The following is a 27856-nucleotide window of genomic DNA, read 5'->3' as shown; positions in this document are numbered from 1 at the left end:
AGAAAGGGTACAAAGCTTCAGTGAGACAGGATGAATAACTTCTGAAGATCCATTGTATGGCATGGTGACTACAGTTAATAATAATGTATCTTATACTTGAAAATTGCTAATAGATTAGATCTTAAATGTTCTCACCACAAAAAAATGTTAAGTATGTGAGGTAATGGATATGTTAATTAGCTTAATTTAATCATTTTACAATATATACATATATCAAAACCTCTCATTGTACACCATAAATATATTCCATTTTTATTTGTCAATCATTCCTTAACAACGCTGGAGGAGGAAATTAAATCAGATAATGCCTTTGAGTGTGAACAATATACATGAACTAGATTTAGAGCACTGAGGTCAGGTGAAATCTGAAACACTGCATTTGGAAGGAGTACCATTTATCGAGAGCTTCTTATATGAAGAAACTGTTTAGTAGAGAGATGTGTTAATGTTTCACTCGGAACATCTGAAGGTCTATGCTGCTGAGCATTACATCTGGGAATATTAGTACTTAGAGTGTTTGATCTCTGAAGAATTCTCCTGTCTTACTCACTTCATTTCAGATAGCAAATTGGTATAAGATGATAGTGTGGAGGCCAGATGACATCCTTTTTTCTGGGGGGAAAAGAAACGTGATTCATAAAAGATATCTGTCCAGAGAAACGGCTATATTAACATTGGTAACTGATACCTGGGTCACTTCAAGATAAAGCAGAAACTTTGGTAGTAACATAAAATACAGATGAAGACAATCCTATGATTTCATGCTGAAAGAGCCTTTTCCATAAATGCATCCCAACGTTTGCAATGAACTTTAAGGTTTGTCATTTTCAAGACTTTTTTATTTTATTTTGTTTTCTGTTGCTCAGGCTGAAATACAGTGGCGAGATCTTGGCTCACTGCAACCTCTGCCTCCTGAGTTCAAGCAATTCTTGTGCTTCAGCCTCCCAAGTAGCTGGGATTACAGGCATGCACCACCACACCCGCCTAATTTTTGTATTTTTGGTAGAGATGGGGTTTCACCATGTTGGCTAGGCTGGTCTTGAACCCCTGACCTCAGCCTCCCAAAGTTCTGGGATTACAAGCATGAACCACCATGCCCAGTCCAAGACTTTTAGAAACCACAATTTTTTTTTTTTTTTTTTTAAGACAGAGTCTCACTCTGTTGGCCAGGCATGATCTCGGCTCACTGCAGCCTCTGCCTCCTGGATTCAAGTGATTCTCCTGCCTCAGCCTCCCAAGTAGCTGGGACTACAGGTGTGCGTTGCCACGCCCAACTATTTTTTGTATTTTCGATAGAGATGGTTTCGCCATGTTGGCCAGGCTGGTCTGGAACTCCTGACCTCAGGTGATCTGCCCGCCTCAGCTTTTCAAAGTGCTGGGATTACAGGTGTGAGCCACCAGGCCCAGCCACCACTCATACTTTCAATGCATAAATGACTGGCAATGATCAGTCAACATATCAGCATAAACGTAGAAGCTCATGTTATTAAGTCTCTATCCTTTAATCAGTGCAATAGTTAAGGAGAGCTTACATGTGTGCTTTACTTCTAGCCAAACAAAAGCAATCACCTCTTTATCTCCTGATGAAATTATACCTTATGTGAGCATAAGCCAAGCACATTGTTGCTAGAGAAAGGAAAGAGAGATGGTGTTGAGTTTTCTAAACATTTCTGGCTCCATTTGTTGACAAAACCTTAAGATGTTTGAAAGCTATGTTTCTGTTGCCTACGATGATAGTTGTTCTATGGAAATTTAATTGTAAATGGGCTATGACACCCAACTCTTAAAATTCGCTCCAAGTGACCTTATCTCAGCTATTATCAAAATTTGGCTAAGGGAGGGCCTTTGAGGCATTGCTTGTTCCTTCCCATTCAGTCCGTAGAAGTAGGAATCAGAAGATGATTGAAGTGGCATAGTGGCCAAAAGTAAGGAAACTGCTTTCCATAGAAATGAGCTTCCTCCCAACAAAGAATTTCGTTTCTAAATTGTTTAATTTTGGTTTGCTGGAGATTATTTTGTGATCCTTGTGTGCTTCCTGCATCTGTTTAGTCTTAAATACTTCCGAAAACATTTTTCAGAATCCACTTGTGATTTTCTAATCCTACCTAATACATGGGCTACTAAAATACAACTCTTCTTTTTTTAATCCTATCTTTGAAAATGCAAATGTGTGGGTCTTAAAAACAGATTGGGAGAAAAAACAAGTGAGGGCTCTTGGAAGCATAGGTGAGTGATGGTGGTTCTAGTATTCATACATCTTACAGAAAATTGCAAATGATGTGAGTTTTGTCACTTCCATACGAAAAGTGAGGACCTTTGCATTACAGCCACTGTTTATGTTGGATTGGGGCAAAATAAATGTATTGCACTCCCTCTGCTGGCTTTGAGGTGGCAACAGCTCATTAACCAGACTTATTTTTAGATGTATTTCCCCATTTTAAAAGAGATGAAAATGGAGTGTAGGAAAAGGAAGCAAAAGCTGGAAAGTTGTTAATTTTATTATTCATTTAGAATGCCAGAAAAACAAACATCTTCTTCACACAAATGGTTAGGATAAGCAAGAAAGCCAGCAGTTTTCAGGCTTTTCAGTGCTGTCCTAAGAAAAAGGGAGGGGCCCCCTCTCTGTTTTCCCTGAGGCGTGTCTCTAGCAGTCTATGAAAACTTACTCAGTTCCAGTGAGAACACATGCACACAGAGAGGGGAACATTACAAACCGGGGCCTGTCGGCAGGTGGGGGGCAACGGGAGGGAGAGCATTAGGACAAATACCTAATGCATGCGGGGCTTAAAACCTAGATGATGTGTTGATAGGTACAACAAACCACCATGGCACACGTATACCTATGTAACAAACCTGCACGTTCTGCACATGTATCCCAGAACTTAAAGTAAAATAAAAAATTAAAAATTAAAAAAAATTACTCAGCAGGGTGCGGTGGCTCACACCTGTAATCCCAGCACTTTGGGAGGCCAAGGTGGGTGGATCGCATGAGGTCAGGAGTTCGAGACCAGCCTGATCATCATGGTGAAACCCTGTCTCTACAAAAAATGCAAAAATTAGCTGGGCATGGTGGCAGGTGCCTGTAGTCCCAGCTACTCCAAAGGCTAAGGCAGGAGAATCGCTTGAACCCGGGAGGTGGAGGTTGCAGTGAGCCGAGATCACACCATTGTACTCCAGGCTGGGCAATGAGAGCGAGAGACTTCGTCTCAAAAAATAATAATAATAATTATTATTATTATAATACTCAGTTCCTTCAAATACTGAAATGAATTAATCTTTTCTCAGAGCTTACTGAACAACCTATTAGACTAGTATGTTTAGTGTGTTCAAAACAGGGAAAGCAAAGACATTCTTTTGGCTTAGGGTGGGAGGAAGAAAAGGGTATCTCTATGCTAGTGTCAGAAAGATACTAAAAGATCAGCACACTGAAACTCCATACCTCAGGGGAGGCCACTTCCATCCATGAAAGAACATTACCTAGAAGCCTGGAAGAGAATCATAGCACCATGGAATTTTAGAGCCAGAGGACCTAAGAATCAACAGTCTACACATGAATGAGAAGGAGAGCTCATCTGGAGAAGAAAATGCTCCAGATGTCAGGGCTCCTGGGGACCCCAGGCCCTGTTCCACTCTTGTTCATCATGCATGGGGAGGGTTTTCCTGCAAAGTTGACCTTCTGCTTGGGCTTTGCTCTCTTTTCCATTCTTGCTTTCTTTCTTCCACAGGCGTCTGGATGCTAACCACATCAGCTATGTGCCCCCAAGCTGTTTCAGTGGCCTGCATTCCCTGAGGCACCTGTGGCTGGATGACAACGCTTTAACAGAAATCCCCGTCCAGGCTTTTAGAAGTTTATCAGCATTGCAAGCCATGACCTTGGCCCTGAACAAAATACACCACATACCAGACTATGCCTTTGGAAACCTCTCCAGCTTGGTAGTTCTGTAAGTTTTATTGATTTTGCTGTCTCTTTTAACAGTTTCTAATGTCACTGGAAGACCTTGGCCTTAAAATGCTGGCTCTTCAAAGCTTAATTGGGAACATTTTAAGGGAAGAAAACCTCCTGAGCCCCTCCCCAAAATGACTTATAAATGCTCCAATTGTGCAAATGACTTAAACAATACTTACCAAGCACCTGCTAGGTGCCAAGCACAGCAGGGCATACAAAGATAATGAAATATGACCTCTGCCTTAGAGGAGCCCATTGCATATTGCACAAGGAGTCACCTCACTGTACAGTTAGTACAGTAACCTAAGTTAATAAAAATTCCTTATTTTTAAAAATGATTGGGCCGGGCGCAGTGGATCAAGCCTGTAATCCCAGCACTTTGGGAGGCCGAGACGGGCGGATACGAGGTCAGGAGATCGAGACCATCCTGGCTAACACAGTGAAACCCCGTCTCTACTAAAAAATGCAAAAAACTAGCTGGATGAGGTGGCGGGCGCCTGTAGTCCCAGCTACTGGGGAGGCTGAGGCAGGAGAATGGCGTGAACCCAGGAGGTGGAGCTTGCAGTGAGCTGAGATCCGGCCACTGCACTCCAGCCTGGGTGACACAGCGAGACTCCGTCTCAAAAAAAAAAAAAAAAAATGATTGATAATTCAGCTCAAATTGAAAGATGCTCTTCTTATTCTCTAATAAGAACTTTCTGAACGCTTACCAAGAAAGAGAAATGAGAACAAATGATGTAACTGCTCAATGAGTTCCTTTTGCCCACTGCCCAAATAGAGCAGATTTATTAAGACAAGAGAATTGCAATAAAGAGTAACATACAAGGCCGGCATGGTGGCTCATGCCTGTAATCCCAACGCTTTGCGAGGCCAAGGTGGGTGGATCACTTGAGGTCAGGAGTTCAAGGCCAGCCTGGCCAACATGGTGAAACCCCACCTCTACTAAAAGTACAAAAATTAGCTGGGCATGGTGGCACACGCTTGTAATCCCAGCTATTAGGGAGGCTGAGGCAGGAGGATCACTTGAACCCAGGAGGCCGAGGTTGCAGTGAGCCAAGATTGTGCCACTGCACTCCAGCCTGGGGAAGAGAGTGAGACTATGTCTCAAAAAAAAAAAAAAAATTGTTTAACACACATACAGCCAGCTCAATGGAAGACTAGAGTTTTATTATTACTCAAATCAGCCTCCCTGAAAATTCAGAGGCAAGAGTTTTTTTAAAGATAGTTTGGCTAGCAGGGAGCTAGGGAATGAGGAATGCTGATTTGTTGGGTCAGGGATGAAATCGTAGGGGGTTGAAGTTGTCCTCTTGCTCTGAGTCAGTCCTGGGTGAGGGCCTTGAGACCAGATGGGCCAGTTTACCCATCTGGGTGGTTCCATCTGATCTATCAGAATGCACAGTCTGAAAAATATTTTGAACACCAATCTTAAGTTTTATAATAGCGATGTTATCCATAGGAGCAACTCAGAGGTTAGGAGTCTTGTGGCCTCTGGCTGCATGACTCCTAAACCATAATTTCTAATCTGTGGCTAATTTGTTACTTTTACAAAGGCAGTCTGGTCCCCAGGCAAGGAGAGAGTTTGTTTTGGAAACAGGCTGTTATCATTTTGTTTCAAAGTTAAACTATAAACTAAATTCCTCCCAAAGTTAGTTCAGCCTACGCCCAGGAATAGACAAGGGCAGCTTGGAGGTTAAAGGCAAGATGGAGTCGGTTAGGTTAGATCTCTTTCATTGTCATATTTTTCTCACTGTTGTTTTTTTGCAAAGGTGGTTTAATTGACAGCATGTTATGCATTTGCACAGCTTTTCCCCACATATGTCTAGATTTCATTATTTTAGTGAATCAAAAAATGATTCTCAAAGAAGTAATAGTTTGAAAAATAATCAGTCTTCTTTAAAAATGTAGCAATATGACCCCCACATGTATAATACAATCACCAATCATTGAGGAAAGCTTCGTCTATTTCTCTCTTTGCTTCATGCCCACCCACTGACCCACCACTTCCTTCAATCATTCCACTTGATGACATGTCCGTCCCTTGCACTGTAGTATATACTCCTTTGAGGGCTGGACAATATCTTTTTTTTTTTTTGAGATGGAGTCTCACTCTGTCGCCCAGGCTGGAGTGCAGTGGCCGGATCTCAGCTCACTGCAAGCTCCGCCTCCCGGGTTCACGCCATTCTCCTGCCTCAGCCTCTGTAGTAGCTGGGACTACAGGCGCCCGCCACCTCGCCCGGCTAGTTTTTTGTATTTTTTTAGTAGAGACGGGGTTTCACCGTGTTAGCCAGGATGGTCTCGATCTCCTGACCTCGTGATCCGCCCGTCTCGGCCTCCCAAAGTGCTGGGATTACAGGCTTGAGCCACCGCGCCCGGCCGACAATATCTTATTTATCTTTTTAGGTTCCCCTCAATCTCCTTCCTCATATGCTGTGTGTAGAAGATCCTCAATGAATGTTACATAAATCTCACCTAAAATGAAAATTTATTTATTAGAACAAAAATCTTAGCATAGAAGGAAAAGAATTTTTTTGTGATATCAGAAATTTCTACACTGAATTTCACATATAAAGATGATGCTACTGACCCACCAGAAGCTGGGTATATGCTTTAATTTCTTTTCCTCCACTAGAGGAAATGGATTTATACAGATCCAGCTACACTTTTAAACCTTGTCCTCCTTAAGCCCATTTTCTAAAATCCTTTTGAGAGTTGGTCCAGTTTTCAGTTGTGCACAGCTCTTCTCACTGGCTCTGACCTAACTGACTTACCAATTGAGCCAAAGATGATAATTATATACACTAATACTGTGTCAAGATAACTCATCTCCTTGGGCAGCAGAAAAATCTGATCACCATTGCCTGTGACTGAAATTGTTGTTTCCTGTTAACCTGTGCCCCTGCCCTGGGAAGGTAGCCATTATATGCCTTCAGCTTTACTGGAAAATGTGCTTGCTACATCTATCCTCCAGGTGTCAATGATGGTCAATATCATTGCTTAACATCCTATATCCCAAAGCCATGCTGAACAAACTATGCTTACAAATATGCCTGGAGAATGTAAATTAGTTCAACCATTGTGGAAGACAGTGTGGCAACTCCTCAAAGACCTAAAGACAAAAATACCATTTGACCCAGCAATCCCATTACTGGGTATATACCCAAAGGAATAGAAATCATTCTATTATAAAGACACATGCATGTGTATGTTCACTGCAGCACTATTCACAATAGCAAAGACATGGAATCAACCTAAATGCCCATCAACAATAGACTGGATAAAGAAAATGTGGTACATATACACCGTGGAATACTATGCAGCCATAAAAAAGAACAAGATCATGTCCTTTGCAGGAATATGGATGGCGGCCGTTATCCTTAGCACACTAAGGCAGGAACAGAAAACCAAATACTGAATGTTCCCACTTAGAAGTGGGGGTTAAATGATCGGAGCACACATGGACACACAGAGGGGAACAACACACACTGGGACCTATCAGAGGGTGGAAGGTGGGAGGAGGGAGAAGATCAGGAAAATAACTAGTGGGTACGAGGCTTAATACCTGGGTAATGAAATAATCTTTACAGTAGACCCCCATGACACAAGTTTACCTGCGTAACAAACGTGCACATGCACCCCTGAACTTAAAATTTGTTTTAAAAAGCCTTGAAACCCAAACTTACTTATACCAATCGTGTTGTTCATATTATTATACACACCCTGATGTCCCGAAGCTAAAAGATAAAAAACTGTGACTGTTTTTTAAATTCTGTGGTATAGAATCATCTGTGGTATGAGTGAATGCAGCATATAGCCATTTTTTAAGTTAGCTTCTTATAAGTAGTGCATTCTTCAGTGTACATTTCTTTGGATTTAAGCTATCAAAATGGTAAGTGTGCTCTGTGCAGTGTGTCTTACTAACTATCTGTACTGTTCTACTGCAGACATCTCCATAACAATAGAATCCACTCCCTGGGAAAGAAATGCTTTGATGGGCTCCACAGCCTGGAGACTTTGTGAGTTGACCTTTTATTTGTTTCCCTTTTTTCAGTATTTTCATGAATATTCTGAAAGAATCAAAATAGCCTTAAAGCCAGACTTTGTTTGGTTTGGTTAATTGCCTAAGCTTTCAACAGATATTTACAGTGGCATTATCTTACACACACAACCTTCACAGGGTTGAACAATAAAACTGGGATTTTATTTTAATCTAATGAGAGTGATAAATTAGTTAGAATCATTATAGATTAAATGAGATGTTCTCTACTGTGCAGTGACTATTTGCTTAGAAAAGTGTAGTCTCTGTCAAGGATCACTCAGGCTCACTGTTCATGAGTCTGGTACTCCCTGCTGAATGAGAGGATGCAGGCCAGGCCAATGCCTGCGTCTTCAATCTCAGATGAACAGGCATCTCATTAGGAAACAGTGACAGCTCATGCTAAAGCAATTCAAAAGATGAAAAAGGGACTGGGCATGGTGGCTGGTGCCTGTAATCCTAACACTTGGGAGGCCAATGCGGGAGGATCGCTTGAGCCCAGGAATTTGAGGCTGCAGTGAGCTGTGATCATGCCACTGCACTCCAACCTGGTTGACAGAGCAAGACCTTGTCTCAAAAAAGAAAAAAAGGTGAAAAGTAATAATAGCTACCATTTATGGAGTATATCTATAATCAAATATTGCACTGAGCTTATGGCATACATTGTTTTAATTACTTCTTACAGTATCCCATTTTAGGCTGTAGTGAGGTAAAGTTATTACACATCTAGTCAGTAGCAGAACTGAGATTTGCTTCCTCCTCTAGTCTGATTCTGAAATCCATGTTTACTACTATATACTACTTCCAAAGAATAAGTCAAAAGTTCAGTTCTTAATTGGTACCTATAGTAAAAATAGAGTCCAGTCATCTGACCATATCCTAGACACTCTCACAGAGCCAAGGTAGAGGTTCTTGTGGGCCACAGCAGGGACCCAGGCTTTTCCCGGGGGAGGAGCTGCTCTTCATTGCCCTGTTGAGAAAGGTGTGATGAGAGTGAGGTGACAGGCAGGGAGGGTCCTGAGTGTGCTGGGAGAGGAGGGTGGTTGCAGCCATGTCACCATCCCTACCCTCACATTTTTAATACTCAAATGCAATAAACCACACAGGTCACTGAATCTGCAATGCTGGCTCTGACCAGAACCGCAAAAAGAAAAGACCAAAGACCACTTCTGTGCCCTTGGGGCCCACTGTTCATCTGCATACAGAGCTTAGCAATTTGTTCATGATTGATTTAGCTTCTAACCAGATCTGGGTTACTAATTTCCTGAGGGACCCTGTGTTGATGGTATTCTTCTTCTAGCCTATGAGTGTTAACAGCTCTTTCCAGGGTTAAGTCACCCTGTGTTTCCTCTTAGGTGGCAAAGATGAACTTGTCCAGGCAGGACCTTTACGTCAACTTAATGGCATAGACAGGCAGTTCCCATCAGCTGCTAGGAAAACTTAGAACTCTCATCTACACCGGGCTGGGCTCAGAAATCTCAGCAATGGGAATCACCTTCCAGCCCTTTTGAACAATAACAGGAATGAAAAACAAGATGGGCTTTGATGGGTATTTCCATAAATAGCTTCCCCCCCCACCCCCCCTCAATGTTTGGGGTAAGGACCCAGGATTGCATGTAAATAACATAGAGCAAAACATGTCAGGGAAAAATTCATGTGAGTCTTATTGTCTCCCCTTCCCCTACCATGCCCAGGGCTACAGAGGATAAGCAATTTGGTTATTCCCAGCCTCTTCCTTTCCCTCACTAGAAATCCAAGTAATTTATAAGGGCCCAATCCTTGTTTAATCAAAACAGAGCATCTGGAGAGATTTACAAACAGGAAGAAAATTTATGTCTACAAAAGACACGCATTTCCTGCCTGCAGTATAGCTTAAGGATGGTTTGTGCCAGACAAGTAGGAACCTTGATTCATGTTTAACTCAGTCAGATTATCTCTCTCTTAAATAGCAATTCTCCACAGAGGAGAATCTAACCACATGTGATTGCCTGACCAAAAGGTTTTTCTGCATCATCTGGGAAATCTGCCATTCCCAGAGACCAGGAGGCAATTACTTTTTCATACAAAGATCTAGATATAAGGTAGAGTAAGTCTGTAAAGCACTTGTGAGCAATGAAATTGAGAAGCCAATTGTGCTATAACAGATACAGAAACTAATGATTTGAGATAATTTGACCACTTCATCTCTGGTCATGAGGGATAACATAGAACTTTGCTGCACAGATCAAGGAAAACATCCTATTTCTGAATCATTTATGACTCTGAAGAAATTCTAGACAAAATGTCCTTTCTGAGAGTACCCTGTCTCACATAAACTTCTCCAGAAGTAAGATTCATCCTGGACTTCAGGCTGGGAGGGATATGGGAATCCTGTGAAAGTCAAAGACAAAGCAGCCCTGCAAGATGTCATGTCACAAGGGAGTGAAGGACGGAACAAGAAAACTGATGTGATCCAGGAGCCCTGAGGAGTGCAAATTCACACTGGCCAATTAGTGAGCCAGGTTCAGTTGAAGAGCTCCATCAGGCAGCCATCAACACCTGGTCAAAGAGGCATCTTTCCTACTTAGAAGCTAATACTCCGGCACACTCTCTTTCTTTTTGAGACGCCCCAGTGCCATTGAGCCTTGACTCTCAAATTTCTTATGATTAGTCAAATGACCATTTTAATGCAGATACTTACAGAATGTTGGTAATCAAGAAGCCAAGAAAATCTCTTTCCATCCAGAAAAGCAATGAGAACTTCCATTAGTCATATGGGTTCGTTGGAATAGCATGTTAACTTTCCTTGTAGAGTATATATTAAGTTTTAAATAAAAAACTGAAAATACTATTTACTCATTTTCAGAGATTTAAATTACAATAACCTTGATGAATTCCCCACTGCAATTAGAACACTCTCCAACCTTAAAGAACTGTAAGTATTTAGGACAATTTTAATGGGAGAACTTTATCCTTTTGTGAATGTATTTAAAAATACATGTGATTGTTTTACATAATATGACTTGCTAGAAAATTTTAACTTTACATAAATAATGATAAAGTACTCTTGAAATATATTTTAATTGATTCTATCTCTAGCAAATACCAGATAATATTTTTTATTTATGCTGGGTTTCTCTAATATATATATAAAAGAAATACATATATTTCTGTAAGTTATATTCTTTTCTCTTTTTCTAAGCCATACATACTCTCCCAACATTTATATACTTTACATATTTGTAGATTTTTAGTAGTAGAACTAAAATGGAATTTAGTTGCTGAGCATTTCTGAGAACTTGAACATTTCTGGGTTGCATAAGTCTAGAAATAGATGAACCAAACTGTCTGTGCCTAGTAAAGTATGAGAATCACATACATTGCAGCTGACCCTTGAACAACTCAGGGTTAGGGACACCAACCCTTGCACAGTAGAAAACCCACGTAAAACTTTTGACTCCTTAAAAACTTGACTACTAATAGCCTAATGTTGGCCAGACGCCTTACCAATAACATAAACAGTCCATTAACACATATTTTGTATATGTATTCTGTACTGTATTCTTATAAAAGTAAGCTAGAGAAAAGAAATATTATTTAAAAAATCCTAAGAAAGAGAAAATATATTTACTATTTATTACGTGGAAGTGTATCATCGTAAAGGTCTTCATCCCTGTCATCTTCACATGGAGGAGGCTGAGGAGGAAGAGAAGATGTTTGTCTTGTTATCTCAGGGGTGGCAGAGGCAGAAGAAAACCCACGTATAAGTGGAGCCACGCAGGCAGTGGTCATGCCTGTAATCCCAGCCCTTTGGGAGGCCAAGGCAGGCAGGTTACTAGAGGCCAGGTGTTCGAGACCAGCCTGGCCAACATGGTGAAACCCCGTCTCTACTAAAAATACAAAAATTTGCCAGGCCTGGTGGCACATGCCTGTAATCCCAGCTTCTTGGGAGGCTGAGGCACGAGAATTGCTCTGAACCAGAGGGGCGGGGATTGCAGTGAGCCAAGATTGCACCACTGCACTCCAGCCTGGGAGACAGAGCAAGATTCTGTCTCAACAACAACAACAAAAAGTGGATCCATGCAGTTTAAACCCATTTTGTGCAAGGGTCAACTGTATTTCATTTGTAAATGTTTAATGAATCTTATTTAATTCTAAAGCCCCATAATTTTAGTAAAGAAAAGCTGACTTTCAGCCATTGGGTTGCATATACTGCCTTTTAGATGATAAAATTTAATTAGCTTTTTTGTATCTAAAAAGATAAATAACCTATGTGAGTAATGTCCTAACACTTGGAAAGGAAAATAAACATAGAACCTCATTTCCCTAGCAGTGAGAAATAAGACATACAGCTAAAGGAGACACAGAGGAGTTTGTTTATAAGAAAAACCCTTAGGGTGTTCTGACTCAGGAAACCCCATGTGTGGCTTAGCTGGGCTTCGTGGCATAGGGTCACCCCATACAGCCACAGGCCCAAATAAGCTCCAAAGATCATTGAATCTGCTTCTCTGCCATTCAGACAACATCAACAACAACAGATGACAATCAGCTTATAACTACAGACTCACTGAGCCAGGGCACCTTTCTTCAAGTCAGAAAATTTTGTCCTCATAAGGAGACTACTTAAATCTTTACTTCACTGCAGCTTAAGTCAATTTTCTCTTCTAGCTTCAAATGGGGTCAGTAGGAGTGATCATAATCTCTCCAAAAATGGTTTCCACTCTCTCCGGCTTTTATACAATGATGCTCTATTGGATATTAACAGATTTTCTCCTTATAACATTAGATTGTGAGTTTTCATGAAGTGCAGTTATTATTTTCAGATTCTTTATTTCTCTTTTAAGATGACAGCACATGACTTTTTTTATCCCCTAGAGAGTAAATAACGGCACCTAAGTTTCGAGATGCATAGAGGAATTTAACGTTGTCCTCTGGTTACTAAAGCTTCTGATTATTGCCACTGTGGTCAGGGTGGGGGATTCTAGTAAATAATTTTACTCCACACATGGTTTTTTATAATGTTTTTTCTCTTTCTAGAGGATTTCATAGCAACAATATCAGGTCAATACCTGAGAAAGCATTTGTAGGCAACCCTTCTCTTATTACAATGTAAGTGACTATAATGCTTTTTGGTTTCTCCATCCTGAAATATAGCGTATATTATACTTTTAAATACAATGAATATTCTATATTTGCTTGAGTTTCATCTCAGTCAATCTAAGAGCTCATACAGAAAAGTATATACGCATGCATTTTGCCAGGTTCTAGCTGAACACTGAAATAATATAAAAGTTTTTTTAAAGATCACATTATGATTTGTATCTCCAGATGTGCTAGGTATCTTTAAAATAATCTTGTATAATGCTTTTTATTACCTCTATTTTCCAAGGAATAAAACTGATTTTTAGAGCATTAATGTCAAGTCTGCATAGTCGTTCTGAACTTAAACCCGAGTATACTAGAAATATAAATTATTATATACAAATAGATGTCTTTTACAGCAATAGACTCCAGCCTAAATTGATGGTAGGGGGTTTATACTGTTTTGTGCTAAGCCTCTATCTTCATTCATTATTATGCCCAAACATCACATTTATACAAACTGGAATGTAAATCTAGAAAGATAAATAATGTTTTAGAACGGTGTATATGAGGATTTATATGCCATAAAAGAATAAAATAGGCCAGGTACTGTGACTCATGCCTGTAATTCTAACACTTTGGGAGGCCAGTGCAGGAGGATCACTTGAGCCCAAGAGTTGGAGGTTACAGTGAGCTATGATCACGCCTCTGAAGTCCACCATGGGCAACAGAGCCCTGTCTCAAACAAAACAATAAAATAGAGTTACAACTACAAAGTATAACTAATGTTATGTCTCACATTTAATATAGAAGAATGATGATATATAGTTATAAGTATGAGGCTGGCTCTTAGACAAAAGGCTTCTCTCCAAGGCAGGTTTGGGACACCATCAAACCTGAGGTTGTGAATGAGAAGCCTGAATATAGAGGAGGAGAGTAAGGACAACTGTTAAACGTGACTCTAGGGGCACTTCTCGGCAGATGTTGGTCCTGTGCCAACTGGATTGACGGGCTTTCTGGAACCATGTGTTATTTGTCACAAATGAGCAGGAGTCCCAATTAGCCCTGACAACTGGAAGAAAAAAACTATTCATTGTTTCTGAAATGTTCTGGCAATATTTTGCCAAACTAAGAGTTTTAAAGTATATTGACAGTAAACATTAGCCCTCATTAGAGAGTATTTGCATATTAAGAGGTTGACAAATTACGTTGCCTTTGCTCCTCCTTCTGCAGCCACAGTACTGGTTTTTCATCACTCTTTTGATATGCTAATACTCCCTGAGGAACTAGCAGCGCACCTCCTGGCCCCCCACCATAAGTATCAGAGCTCCTATCCACTATTTGACAGTAGTGGCCACTTTCTCCCTGAAACTCTCCTCTCCTTGCTCCTGCATCTGTTTCCATCTCTTCAAAGCTCGCATTTCTGTGAATGCTTTCCAGGTCCAGTTGGCTACCCACTCCTCATTTCCACCTCTGTAGTCCCCATCCTGTCCATACCTCCTGACCTCCACTGCACCAGCCTCTCTGCCAGCCATGACATCTAGATTTTCACCAGTCTGCATGAGGCTGGCCTCCCTCCCTTCACTGTTGGCGGGGTCATCTTCCTTGAAGCACAGCAACCGTCTTGTTGCTCCTGCTGTGAAACGTGTGTTCAAGATGCCTATTTACACTAATTCAAACTCCTCACCCTAACATTCACAGCCTAAGGCTACACATTGCCTAAGCCAACCTTCTCAACCAGTTCCCCAAAGCTCTCCTCAATCACCCTAAGTCATAAACCAGACTGACTAAGTTACATTCATGGAACAAAGCTCTTTTCTTATTTCCTTTGCTCCTACAATCCCATTCCCTCACTATGCTTCTTGAAATTCTGTCTTTCAGGGCCCATTTCAAATGCCATTTCTTGAAGTTTTTTATAATCTCTCCCGAACATATGAGAGAGTTCCCTCCTGAGAACCCTAAAACTCCTTATGTGTGTTTATGATACTTCTTTTTTTTTTTTTTTTTTGAGCCGGAGTCTCACTCTGTCGCCCAGGCTGGAGTGCAGTGGCCGGATCTCAGCTCACTGCAAGCTCCGCCTCCCGGGTTCACGCCATTCTCCTGCCTCAGCCTCCCAAGTAGCTGGGACTACAGGCGCCCGCCACCTCGCCCGGCTAGTTTTTTGTATTTTTTAGTAGAGACGGGGTTTCACCGTGTTCGCCAGGATGGTCTCGATCTCCTGACCTCGTGATCCGCCCGTCTCGGCCTCCCAAAGTGCTGGGATTACAGGCTTGAGCCACCGCGCCCGGCCTTGTTTATGATACTTCTAACTTATGCACACAAACATGTATATTCATACCTGCCCAGTGTGTGTGTGTATATATATACATGTATATAGTGTGTGTGTATATATGTACATGTATGTGAACACAATTTTATGCATATGAGTACATGGTATAGCTAAGAGCTAATAAGATAGTAAGAGGAAAGCTCCATTTTTTCATCATAAGGCCCATATTCCAGCTCTAGCTCTTTCTCTTACTGATTAATCCCAAGAGAAAAGAAGAGTTCAGTGGGTAGGAGGACAGAAGAGGGTTTAGGTTTGTTGGGTAACAACTGTATCCCAGGTTCTGTTTCAAATGTTACACATGCATTAGCTCTTTTAATTTTTATGCAAACCCTACCACTAAGCATTATTATCTCAGCTTAACAAATTAGAAAATTGAGGCTCTGGGAGGTAATGAGCTTGCCAAGGTATCTGAGCCTCAATTTGCTCCTCCAAAAGTGAAGAAAATAGTATCTACACTATGAATCTTATAAAGTTGTTGCATGGATCGATTAAGCTTATATATATATATATATATATATATATAGCACTCTTGCATATATATATACTTTCTATTTAACAAAGCCCTTACATATATATATATGCAAGAGCTTATATATATATGCAAGGGCTTTGTTAAATAGAAAGTGATATGCTGTTATTTATTTGCTTTATCCAGCTGAATCCAGGCTCCTTTACTGCAGGAACATCTTATCATTCTTCTTCAAACCCCCAGCATCTAGTATAATGCCAGGCCCAAAGTAGTTACCCAGTGACAGCTTTTTGATAAATCAATATTTAAATCCTCACATACCTACCCTCATACTTTAAACATGGTAGACATTAATGAATATTTGTTGAGTTTAGTTGGACTAGAAGAAAGACTCAGCTAAAAAGTGTATGGCACTCCATTGACAAGGCAGTTCAAATACCACTACATTGAAAACATCTGTAAAACAAAATATTATTTAAGCTCTAATAATATCTCACCTTTTAAAACAATAATTAATTCAAGAAAATTCTAATTTTAGACATATGCCAGCATAGCTCATTTCCTCTCCAATAATTTGATGAGTCTCTTGTGTATGTTATGGTGACCAGCAGATATAATAACCTTCAGTAGATATCGATAGACAGACTTCATCTTTCATTAATTAAAGATCTGATTGCCAGTACTTGGAATTACCTTTTTGCCACTCAATGGATATTCTACAGATGTTGGAGGGAGAGGAAACTGTTAAGTGTTCAGTTTACTTGCTTTTCTCCTTAGTAACTAGCACTCATCTCTCCCTTGCTGTCAGAAATCTTCAATTTTATATAGTACAGATTCCCTACCAGAAGTCTCATACTGTGAGTCAAAACACTTTTGAGGTTTGCCTGAAACCAAGGAATTGGGAATGTTATGTAATACAGTATAATCAAAAATTACATAAGTACATTTAATGTATTTGCTCAAATTTTGAACAGATACTCATCTTTCAAATTTTATACTAAGATATTAATTGCTGTTTGGCTTTCTTTTAGACATTTCTATGACAATCCCATCCAGTTTGTTGGGAGATCTGCTTTTCAACATTTACCTGAACTAAGAACACTGTAAGTTTCTATGTCTCTTATGGATCACTTTCCCTCTACAGGGTTGCTGTGAAAAACCAAATGAATATTATAGGTTGAAGTCCTTTGAAAATGGCAATAAAAATTACTCCTGTCTAGAATCTTCTGCCAGTAATACTCATATACTCCTCCTTCTAGGACTCTGAATAGTGCCTCACAAATAACTGAATTTCCTGATTTAACTGGAACTGCAAACCTGGAGAGTCTGTAAGTACTGAGTAGACTCTTGACTTCGCCCAGAACATACACTGCCACTAGAGCTTGATCAGTCTTAACATCAGTGAGTCAAAATATGTCACTGTGTGATGCCCAAATGAAAGAATTATGTCTGGTTTGTGTTTTAACAGGACTTTAACTGGAGCACAGATCTCATCTCTTCCTCAAACCGTCTGCAATCAGTTACCTAATCTCCAAGTGCTGTGCGTATCAGTAAGGCAATAATGTTGTGTAAACAGGCAACTTCCATTTAGGGGTGAAATGGCAGACATGATTTCAATAATCTCTTTAAAAGAGGAGAAAGTTCTTTCCTTGCAGGTCTGTAGGAGGTCAGGCCTCCTTTGCCCTCTTTGGTCCAGACTCTCTGACATGATCCTGGTAACAATGGTAATGTACCTTTGTTTTCTAAGTCCCAAACGAGCTCCCACTAGACTTTCAGTTGGCACATGTTTTCTTTCAGAAAAGATATGAACAGGCCAAATCACTTTATTTCCCCCTCTAAAGGCTTTGCAGAGCAGAACAAAATAACATAATGGATCAACCACCCAATATGGATGCCAAAATCAAACATTGAGATATCAGATCCACACAATCCTTGATAAAGGTGATCAAACATTCTTCCAGTATAGTTGTCAGTGCCATGTTCTAATGTTTCCTGTAATGGTTAAACAGCTTGCATATGTTATTTCTATTGACTTGGGACTTTTTTCCTCTGCCTTTCCCATGTGTTATGAAAACAAGTACATGGATTCAAGGAGCCTTGTTTTGACCTTCCATTTTCAGCCTTCTCCCTCAACTTCCACTCAACACAATTATTGTCCTCTCAAGCATTGTAGGGACTTAATAAAGGACTCTTAATCTTTTGCCATGGCTCTGCACTCACATAGAAGGCACCTGTGGCAGTTGAGTGCCTGTAAATTCACCATAAGCCTTACTTAGCAGCACTCGGAATATTAAGTAGATGAACGGGAATGGCTGCTGCTGTGATTCTGCCTTTCCCCAGCCCCAGCCTGCCGCGTCACTTCAGACTCCAGTTGCTCAATGGGTGTAGTGACACCACTTGGTAGCCTTGGAGTCAGTGATTCACATCTGAAGGAGGGGAGTATAGAGCAAATCTTTCTTCCCCACCCCACCCCATGAAGTGCAGCTACAGATAAGGAAACAGAATTAGAGAAGTTAATATGTTAAAGTCACAAGGCAAGAAAGAAGTGAGTTTGAATTCAAACACAACCAGTTTGATTGAATAACTGGGAGGAAGTGTGTATATATCAGGTGGCAGAAATTTGGGAGACCATGTTAGAATTCTGCCTACCACACCTAGAGCAGGTATAATCATCCCCATTTCTCCAGAAAACTGTCTCAGTTATATGATTAGGATTTTACATACTAGAGCTAGTAAGTAAGGAGCCAGTGTTTAAACTGCCTCTGTCTCTGCTATGTCACACCAAGAGTGGTAACCACTGAGGTCTAGAGTTGCATGAATGGAGGCTCACTGGCAAAATGACTTTAAAAGCAAAGGCTGTGGAGACAGCTTTTCTGGTTCAAATCCAGACTCTATATGCCAGCATGGGATCTTGAGCACATTATTATTCCTCCTGCAGCTCAGTTTCCCAGTTTATAAAAGGGAGATGTAGCCACTACCTTCAGAGGGTTCTCATGAGAACTGATTAAATGACTACATGTCAAACAGTTACAGCAGTACCTGGGACACCGTAACTCTCAGTCAGTGTTAGCTTTTATTATCTTTCTCACTTCCTTGGAACCATTATTCTTTCCTCAAGTAGGAACTTGAAAAGCCATCAGGAATACACATAACATTCATAGTAGATCTTGTCATTTTCAAAGCACTTTCACCTACAATAATCATTTCTTCTTCCCAATGACCCGGCAAAATGGTGTCTTCTCATTTAGGAGACCTGAGAAAGATGCCAGTGCTTAGCCAGTGTATCAACCAAGTAGAATTAGCTGAAGTTGAGACTAGAACCCAGGAGCCTCACCCCTAGTATAAGGTGCTGTATGTTCTCCTGGAGATATAGATCTGAGAGCTCTCCCCCTTCGGCTAAATCTTCCACTGAGTACTTGTTACTTGAGGAAATTTCACTGTACATGCCTAGTTTTGCATCATGTGCATGGGAATTATTTAGCCCATTCTATAGGCTATGTGTAACATTCCCCACTTACTAGCTGGGTCAACTTAGGCAAGTCATTTCATATCATATGGTTAGAATCATAGCGCCTCCCTCATAAGGTGGCCACAGGGATTAAACCAGATAATACAAATAAAGCTATAAACATGGTACCTTTATATAAGAAGTGCTTGGCAATGGACAAAACATTCTCTGTTTAATAAATGGTGCTGAGAGAACTGGCTAGCCATATGCAGAAAATTGAAACTGGATCCCTTCCTTACACCTTATACAAAAATTAACTCAAGGTGGATTAAGACTTAAATGTAAAACTCAAAACTATAAAAACCCTAGAAGAAAATCTAGTCAATACCATTCAGGACATAGGCAAGAGCCAAGACTTTATGATGAAATCGCCTAAAGCAATTGCAACAAAAGCAAAAATTGACAAATGGGATCTAATTAATTTGAAGAGCTTCTGCACAGCAAATGAAACTATCATCAGAGTGAACAGACAACTGACAGAATGGGAGAAAATTTTTGCAATCTGTCCATCTGACAAGGGGCTGATATCCAGAATCTACAAGGAACTTAAGCAAATTTACAAGAAAAAAAACCCATTAAAAAGTGGGCCAAGAATATGAACAGACACTTCTCAAAAAAAGACATACGTGCAGCCAACAAACATATGAAAAATAGTTCAACATCACTGATCATTAGAGAAATGCAAATCAAAACCACAATGAGATACCATCTCACACCAGTCAGAATGGCAATTATTAAAAAGTCAAGAAGCAACAAATGCTGGTGAGGTTGCAGAGACATAGGAATGCTTTTACACTGTTGGTAGGAATATAATTTCCAACCATTGTGGAAAATAGTGTGGCAATTCCTTAAATATTTAGAACTGGAAATACCATTTGACCCAGCAATCCCATAACTGGGTATATACCCAAAGGAATAGAAATCATTATATTAGAAAGATACATGCACATGTATGTTCACTGAAGCACTATTCACAGTAGCAAAGATATGGAATCAACCCAAATGCCCACCAATGATAGACTGGATAAAGAAAACGTGCTACATATACACCATGGAATACTACGCAGCCATAAGAAGGAATCAGATCATGTCCTTTGCAGGGACATGGATGAAATTGGAAGCCATTATTCTCAGCAAACTAATGCAGGAACAGAAAACCAAAAATCGCAAGTTCTCACTTGTAAGTGGGAGCTGAACAATGAAAACAGATGGACACAGGGAGGGAAACCACACTTACTGGGCCTTGCTGGGGGAGGGTGGGAGGGGAAAAGCATTAAGGAAAAAAGCTAATGCATCCTGGGCTTAATACCTAGGTGATGGGCTGATAGGTGCAGCAGACCACCATGGCACACGTTTACCCATGTAACAAACCTGTACATCCTGCACAAGTACCCCAGAATTTTAAAAAGTAATAATTTTTTTAAAGTGCTTGGTCAGTGTTAGCCATGAAAATCATTAGGTAGAAGGCAACACTATGCCTTTATGTAGAAGGTCTTATGTTCCCTCTATTAAGAGGTAGACAATGAAGGATTATCCCCTTTGCAGTCTGCAGAGATGAGTAAACCAATTATCAGCTTTGATAATATGTGTGTCCATTGTATTATATTCACTACTTATTCAAAATACATACCATATTAATAATCAGGTATATTTGTGCATAGGTGTGAGGTTTTGGAGGTATTGGGTGGGGGGGTATCTTTCAAACCTTCAGAAAGTTACAAATTTGAGTTTACAGGCAGCTTCATTTGTACTATTTATGTGGAGTAAATGGACTTCATTCCTTTATAAATCCCATTTATTCAATAAATCTAGGATAAAGTGATCAATTATAAGAATAATTTAAAGCCTCTTAGAAAAAGCATGATTTTCCCATTGCATAGTGGTGATCTGATTTTAAGAATTAGAATCAGGCATGAAAATGTGTTAGTTGATTAGCTGATAACTTTTAAAACATGAAACAAAATTATTCTTGTATATCTATGTTACATTATCTACCAACTTTCTTTTCTTTCAAACTTTCTGCAAATTATGATGGCTTGCTTTAGATTAGTTATATTATACTATAAATATGTCCAGATGTTTTTGTTATTCTGTAATTTGTTGAATTTTGGCTGAAGATTTTCTTAGATTCCATTCGCCCGCCTCCTTCTTGTAGCGATTGATTTCAAAGCTCCTGCTGTTTTGAATTGTTAGGTTTTTTTTTTTTTAAAGAGTTGATTAGAAAAGAAACAACAATGATTTATCTTAGCTATAGAAATGTAGCAGCTCTTAGAGACAGAGGAACAATTATTTAATTTAATTTGTACTCATTGCAGTAAGATAATAGCTAGAGCATTATGGAGAAGTACTAACAGAATATAAATGAATTCATTAAGTCAATTATTTAAATTAATTAAAGAAGTCTAACAGTTACATTTCAGTCAACATTTGAATCTACTGGTTAATCCAGTAATGCCTGTGGCTACCTGCTCCATGTCAGGGCTGTGAAAATGATCAGAGTCTGCCTTTGGGAAATATAGCATCTTGGAGGGAAAAGGAGAGCAAAGCATGTTTCTTTATGATTTATTTGTAACAGATTTCCCCTTTTTGCACCTTCTGTTTTTCAGAGATCTGTCTTACAACCTATTAGAAGATTTACCCAGTTTTTCAGTCTGCCAAAAGCTTCAGAAAATGTAAGTCTAGAAGTCTCTAAGTCATCTAGCAAAAATCAAGAATCAAAACTTGCATTTCTCAGGGTCATTGGTTCATTTACCCTGTAGTTCACTGGGGAGACATGTGATCCTTTTCCTTCTTACACACACAAGGTGTGACTGTGCAGGGTGGTTAGAAAGTTGGGAAACATAGATAATATTATTTTTTCATGAACTGTAGCATAATACCAGTAAAACATTTATTATATATTTGCTTTTTTCTCCCCCTAACTCAGGGTACTAGTGAATTGGGTGTGTTTGGGCTTTGAAATTTTTCTTATTTTAGAAGTACAACCAAACTTACATATCCAATGAGTGGTGTTACTTTTTAATATGTGGGGACTTGGGTTTGTTGGTGTGTTTGTTTCACAATAGTCAACTTTAGGGGAAGGCCATATTTGTCATATTTAAGGTGCTACAGATGCTACTTATGCATGAAACCCTTTAGAATTCCTCTCTTAATATTGACTCTGCTACAAAACATCAGCCTTGTTGTTTTGTTTTTGTTTTTTTTCTTTTTTTTTTTTTGAGATGGAGTCTTGTTCTGTCGCCCAGGCTAGAGTGCAGTGGCCGGATCTCAGCTCACTGCAAGCTCCGCCTCCCGGGTTCCCGCCATTCTCCTGCCTCAGCCTCCCAAGTAGCTGGGACTACAGGCGCCCGCCACCTCGCCCGGCTAGTTTTTTGTATTTTTAGTAGAGACGGGGTTTCACCATGTTAGCCAGGATGGTCTCGATCTCCTGACCTCGTGATCCACCCGTCTCGGCCTCCCAAAGTGCTGGGATTACAGGCTTGAGCCACCGCGCCCGGCCTGTTTTTGTTTTTTCTTGAGACAGTCTTGCTCTGTCGCCCAGGCTGGAGAGCAATGGCGTGACCTCGGCTCACTCCCACCTCCACCCCATGGGTTCAAGCGATTCTCCTGCCTCAGCCTCCCAAGTAGCTGTGATTACAAGCACCCGCCACCATGCCCAGCTAATTTTTTGCATTTTTAGTAGAGACGAGGTTTCACGTGTTGGCCAGGCTGGTCTCGAACTGCTGACCTCGTGACCTGCCCACCTCGGCCTCCCAAAGTGCTGGGATTACAGGCATGAGCCACCGCATGTGGCCAGACTTGTTGTTTTATAGTCATACTTCAGTTTTGATGAGAACAATATTAACCATCTATCCCTTCACATTTAGTTTTTCTCTCAATGCCTTTGGGTGTTAAGGGAAAAAAAAAACAAAAAAAATCTATCTGTAAAAGGCAAAGAATTTACCCTCCTGAAGACCCTCAAAGAATCCAAGAAAGACTCAGAAGGCAGCACGAGAAGAGTCCTCCAGTGTTTTGAATGATGATTGCATGTTTGGAATATGGTTTTACGTCCTTCCAAGCAAACTAGCTCCTTTGAAAGAGACAATACTTGAGTGTGTAAATGGTAATGTTCTTTTTTAAACAAACAAAAATCAGTCACTTGATAGATACACTTCATGTGTTCCTTTGATTGAGGGCAGGTAGTCCCTCTATAAAAGTTATCTGAAGTCTGTAATCTTTGAAACCAGTAACTTTGAAATCAATCTTTGGAACCCTGTCATTTCAGTGACCTAAGACATAATGAAATCTACGAAATTAAAGTTGACACTTTCCAGCAGTTGCTTAGCCTCCGATCTCTGTGAGTATCACCTCCCAGTTCATTCCCCCGCACAGAGCATGGCCTTCCCCTAATGCTTTCTTTTCATTGTGTACTGTTCTGGTTGGACTTTTGTGCATGTATTTGCTATGAAACAGCAAGTATTTTGCTTCTGGTAATTTCCAAGAATAAATCTAAAACTAGTAAGTTTGCAATTACGCTCTCTACCAGTCAGCAGGCAGGAAGTTTTAATGAAGAGGAAGGAGGCTAAGCTGTTGACTAGCCTACTCTGTTTTCTGTCCACAACCTGGAATCAACAGGAAACATTTTACATGCAAAAATGGGATAATCACATAATTCTATCTGCCTGCTTTTTTTCCTGGTTAAGCAGTTTTTCAACGTGTGTCTCAAAGTGCTTAATAATCACCTGGAGGAGACTAAAAAATACAGATTCCAGACCCTTATCTGCCTCATGAGTTAGAATCTCTGGAGTGGGGACTGGGAATCTGCATTTTAACAAGTACACTAAGGTTTGAACACAGCTGTTCTAGGAAACACTTCTGTTGCTCAGGAAACTAAGATTTGTAAATACTTGTATTTAATTCCATTTTATGATTGAAATGTTATATATTAATTTTTTTAACTTACTAGCAGATTATTTTGTGAAATAACAGTTAAAACTTTTCAATACTGAAACTGGATTTCAACATGATTTTGATGAATGGTGATGATAGGTAATGTTTAAACTATAGTACGTTTGTTAAAAACCGTTCTCTTTTGCTGACTTCTAAAGTTGTTTTTTGTACTTAAGAGACTATACGTTTGGTAAAATAATACTATTCCTCAAAAGACTTTAAATTTACTTTTAAGAGTCACTTTCTTCCAAAAGTTTACCAGAATAATATCTTGTTCTGAATTTCGTTGTGTTGCCCTTCTCTTACTTTTGTTTGAAATCTACTTATATAATGTTTTACTTTTAAAAAACAAAAAAAGTGTAAAAGGAAAATACTTTTATTACCTGTCTTATTCACCCAGTTTGATTTCTGGCTGCCCCAAAAGTCAGTTCTATATTAAAAGTCAGGTGGATCACGAGGTCAAGAGCTGGAGACCAGCCTGGCCAACATGGTGAAACCCCATCTCTACTAAAAATACAAAAAATCAGCCGGGCATGGTGGCATGCGCCTGTAGTCCCAGCTACTCAGGAGGCTGAGGCAGGAGAATTGCTTGAACCCAGCTGGTGGAGGTTGCAGTGAGCCAAGATCACGCCATTGCACTCCAGCCTGAGTGACAGAGCAAGACTCTGTCAAAAAAAAAAAAAAAAAGGCGATCTCTAAAGATACCAAAAGAATGTGACACAGACTCTGAAGAATAAATGTCTGAATCCCCCTGAATTCCTCCTTCCCCTGTGACCTCACATTCAATCATTCACCAAACTGGGTCAACTCCAATTAATCCTTTCCACTCCTCTACCATAGGCCCTTAATGATTCGTTTGGATCACTGTCATCCTCCCAACCAGTCCTTCTATCATCTCTCTACCCATTCATTTTATTCTTTCTTAAATAAATATCTAATCATGTTATTTTCCTGCTTCAAAAACTTTCTAATTATTTTCCCTGTTGTCTTCAAGATCAGACCAAACTTCCCAGCAACACTCTTCAAAATCTGATTCCAGCCGCCTGGTACAGTGTGATCACTCCTCAACACACTCCAGGTCCCTGACACATGAGCCACTGTTTCTCCTATTCCCATTGCGTATAGGATTCCTCGCCACCTGTGACTTGTCCCCCTGCCCATTTCACAAGAACAAGATCTTCTATCTTTGGGCCCACTTCACTCTGATGCACTTTGCACATTCCCTACTATAGAACTTAATACTTAGCACTGTCATCAGGTAGACTATGCCATACCTGAAAACAATAAGAACTTTTTTATGTTCCCATAAATTCAAATTTCAGTAAAACTTCTAGCCCAGGGTCTAGTGCAGTGGTTTTTTCATTATTCAGCATTTAAACATGTTCTGAGCACAAGATCAGGGACTGTGAAGTCAGTGTGCCTGGGTTTGAATCACAGCTCCTGAGATTACGCTGTAATTTATTACTCAAGTGACTTATCACACAGTGTCTCTGTTTCCTCATGAGTATAATGAAGGTAAATGATAATACCTACCTCTTAGGGTTGTGGTGAGGGTTATGAGATTAAAACCTGTTAAAAAAAAAAAAAACCTCATACCTGTACCTGGCACATTGTAACTATGCAACATTATTATTATGAAAATAAGTATATAACCTTTGAGGGTTCTAGCAAGAAACAGAAATCATTTAAGATGGTTGAAATGCAGAAATACCATTTGACCCAGCAATCCCATTACTGGGTATATACCCCCAAAAATATAAATCATAATGTTGGGTGCAATGGTTCACACCTGTAATCCCAGCACTTTGGGAGGCTGAAGTGGGCAGAACACTTGAGATCAGGAGTTCGAGATCAGTGTGGCCAATGTGGTGAAACCCTGTCTCTACTAAAAATACAAAAAAATTAGCTGGGCATAGTGATGGGTGCCTGTAATCCCAGCTACTCAGGAGGCTGAGGCAGGAGAAACGCTTGAACCTGGGAGGCAGGGGTTGCAGTGAGCTGAAATCGCACCACTGCCCTGCAACCTGGGTGACAGAGTGAGACTCCGTCTCAGAAAATATGTGTGTGTGTGTGTGTGTCATTCTGTTATAAAGATACATGCACACATATGTTCATTGCAGCACTATTCACAATAGCAAAAACATAGAATCAACCCAAATGCCCACCAATGATAGACTGGATAAAGAAAATGTACATATACACCACAGAATACTATGCAGCAATAAGAAGGGATAAGATCATGTCCTTTACAGGGACATGGGTGGAGCTAGAAGCCGTTATTCTCAGCAAACTAACACGGGAACAGAAAACCAGACACTGCATGTTCTCACTTATAAGTGAGAGCTGAACAATAAGAACACATGGGCACAGGGAGTGGGATACCATACACCAGGGCCTATCAGGGTGGCAGAGGGAGGGAAAGCATCCGGATAAATAGCTAATGGATGCAGGGCTTAATACCTAGGTGATGGGTTAATAGGTGCAGCAGACCTAGCATGGCATATGTTTACCTATGTAACAAACCTGCATGTCCTGCATGTGTATCCTGGAACTTAAAATTAAATTAAATTTTTAAAAAAGACAGTTCAAATGAAAAGACACTTACGGCCGGGCGCGGTGGCTCAAGCCTGTAATCCCAGCACTTTGGGAGGCCGAGACGGGTGGATCACGAGGTCAGGAGATCGAGACCATCCTGGCTAACATGGTGAAACCCCGTCTCTACTAAAAAAATACAAAAAATTAGCCGGGCGATGTGGCGGGCGCCTGTAGTCCCAGCTACTCGGGAGGCTGAGGCGAGAGAATGGCGTAAACCCGGGAGGCGGAGCTTGCAGTGAGCTGAGATCCGGCCACTGCACTCCAGCCTGGGGGACAGAGCGAGACTCCGTCTCAAAAAAAAAAAAAAAAAGAAAAGACACTTACATAGGTGCTGGCAGGGAACAAGCAAAGGATAGGTGTGCAGCAACCAGTAACATCTGGGGCTAGAGTCACAGGGAGGAAATGATGTTTCCAGGACACAGAAAGAGCTTAAACATGGAGAAGTGTTGCAGCCCTTGAGAAGTCTGTAGCTGCCATGGGAGATATGGTTCCAAAACAGGGAAGAGAAGACCATGAGGGCCCTGACCTCCCTTTCCTCCTGGGTCTTCTCCTGAGAATACAACTGAGGCCATTAGGGAGCTCTGGGGATGCAGCCTGCAGAATCAGCCCCAGGCACAGAGCAGGGCAGGAAAGCAGAAAATGACTCCTCTGGGGCTGCTGGGAGGATTCCAGCACACAGGCTCATGAATTGAAAAGGAATTACAGGCCTTTGAACATATAAATTCTCACATATTTACTTAAACCCCAGTCAAATCACTCTAAGCACCATGGCAGGACTTGGCCTACATTCCAGATATTCTGCTCTGTGAAGCTCTCCCAGGGCACCGTGATCTACTTAAAGCTGCCAAAAAGACTCTGACAGATGGTATTACTTGCTCACCTCAGTGACACGTATTTCTTGAGCAGCTCAACAGAAGACAGTCTTCTCACTCAATTACCCAAAGCCCAGCCGCCATTTGTAGCTTTTCTACCTTCCATACATTTCC

General features: G+C 40.5%; 1 protein-coding gene across 1 annotated transcript in view; it reads left to right on the top strand.

The window, feature by feature from the left end:
• Positions 1-27856, top strand: part of LGR5 (leucine rich repeat containing G protein-coupled receptor 5) — a 149670-nt gene that overhangs the window by 112379 nt on the left and 9435 nt on the right. Inside the window, exons 5-13 of the mRNA XM_033221267.1 lie at positions 3726-3941; positions 7888-7959; positions 10825-10893; positions 12996-13067; positions 16870-16941; positions 17098-17166; positions 17307-17378; positions 21953-22018; positions 23611-23682. Coding sequence (XP_033077158.1) covers positions 3726-3941; positions 7888-7959; positions 10825-10893; positions 12996-13067; positions 16870-16941; positions 17098-17166; positions 17307-17378; positions 21953-22018; positions 23611-23682 — 780 coding nt within the window. The remainder of the gene's footprint in view (positions 1-3725; positions 3942-7887; positions 7960-10824; positions 10894-12995; positions 13068-16869; positions 16942-17097; positions 17167-17306; positions 17379-21952; positions 22019-23610; positions 23683-27856) is intronic.

This window comes from Trachypithecus francoisi, unplaced genomic scaffold (assembly GCF_009764315.1).
Source record: "Trachypithecus francoisi isolate TF-2019V2 unplaced genomic scaffold, Tfra_2.0 Lachesis_group11, whole genome shotgun sequence".
Classification (NCBI taxonomy): domain Eukaryota; kingdom Metazoa; phylum Chordata; class Mammalia; order Primates; family Cercopithecidae; genus Trachypithecus; species Trachypithecus francoisi.
Note: the sequence above shows the minus strand (reverse complement) of the source record. Positions and strands in the feature narration are given on the sequence as shown.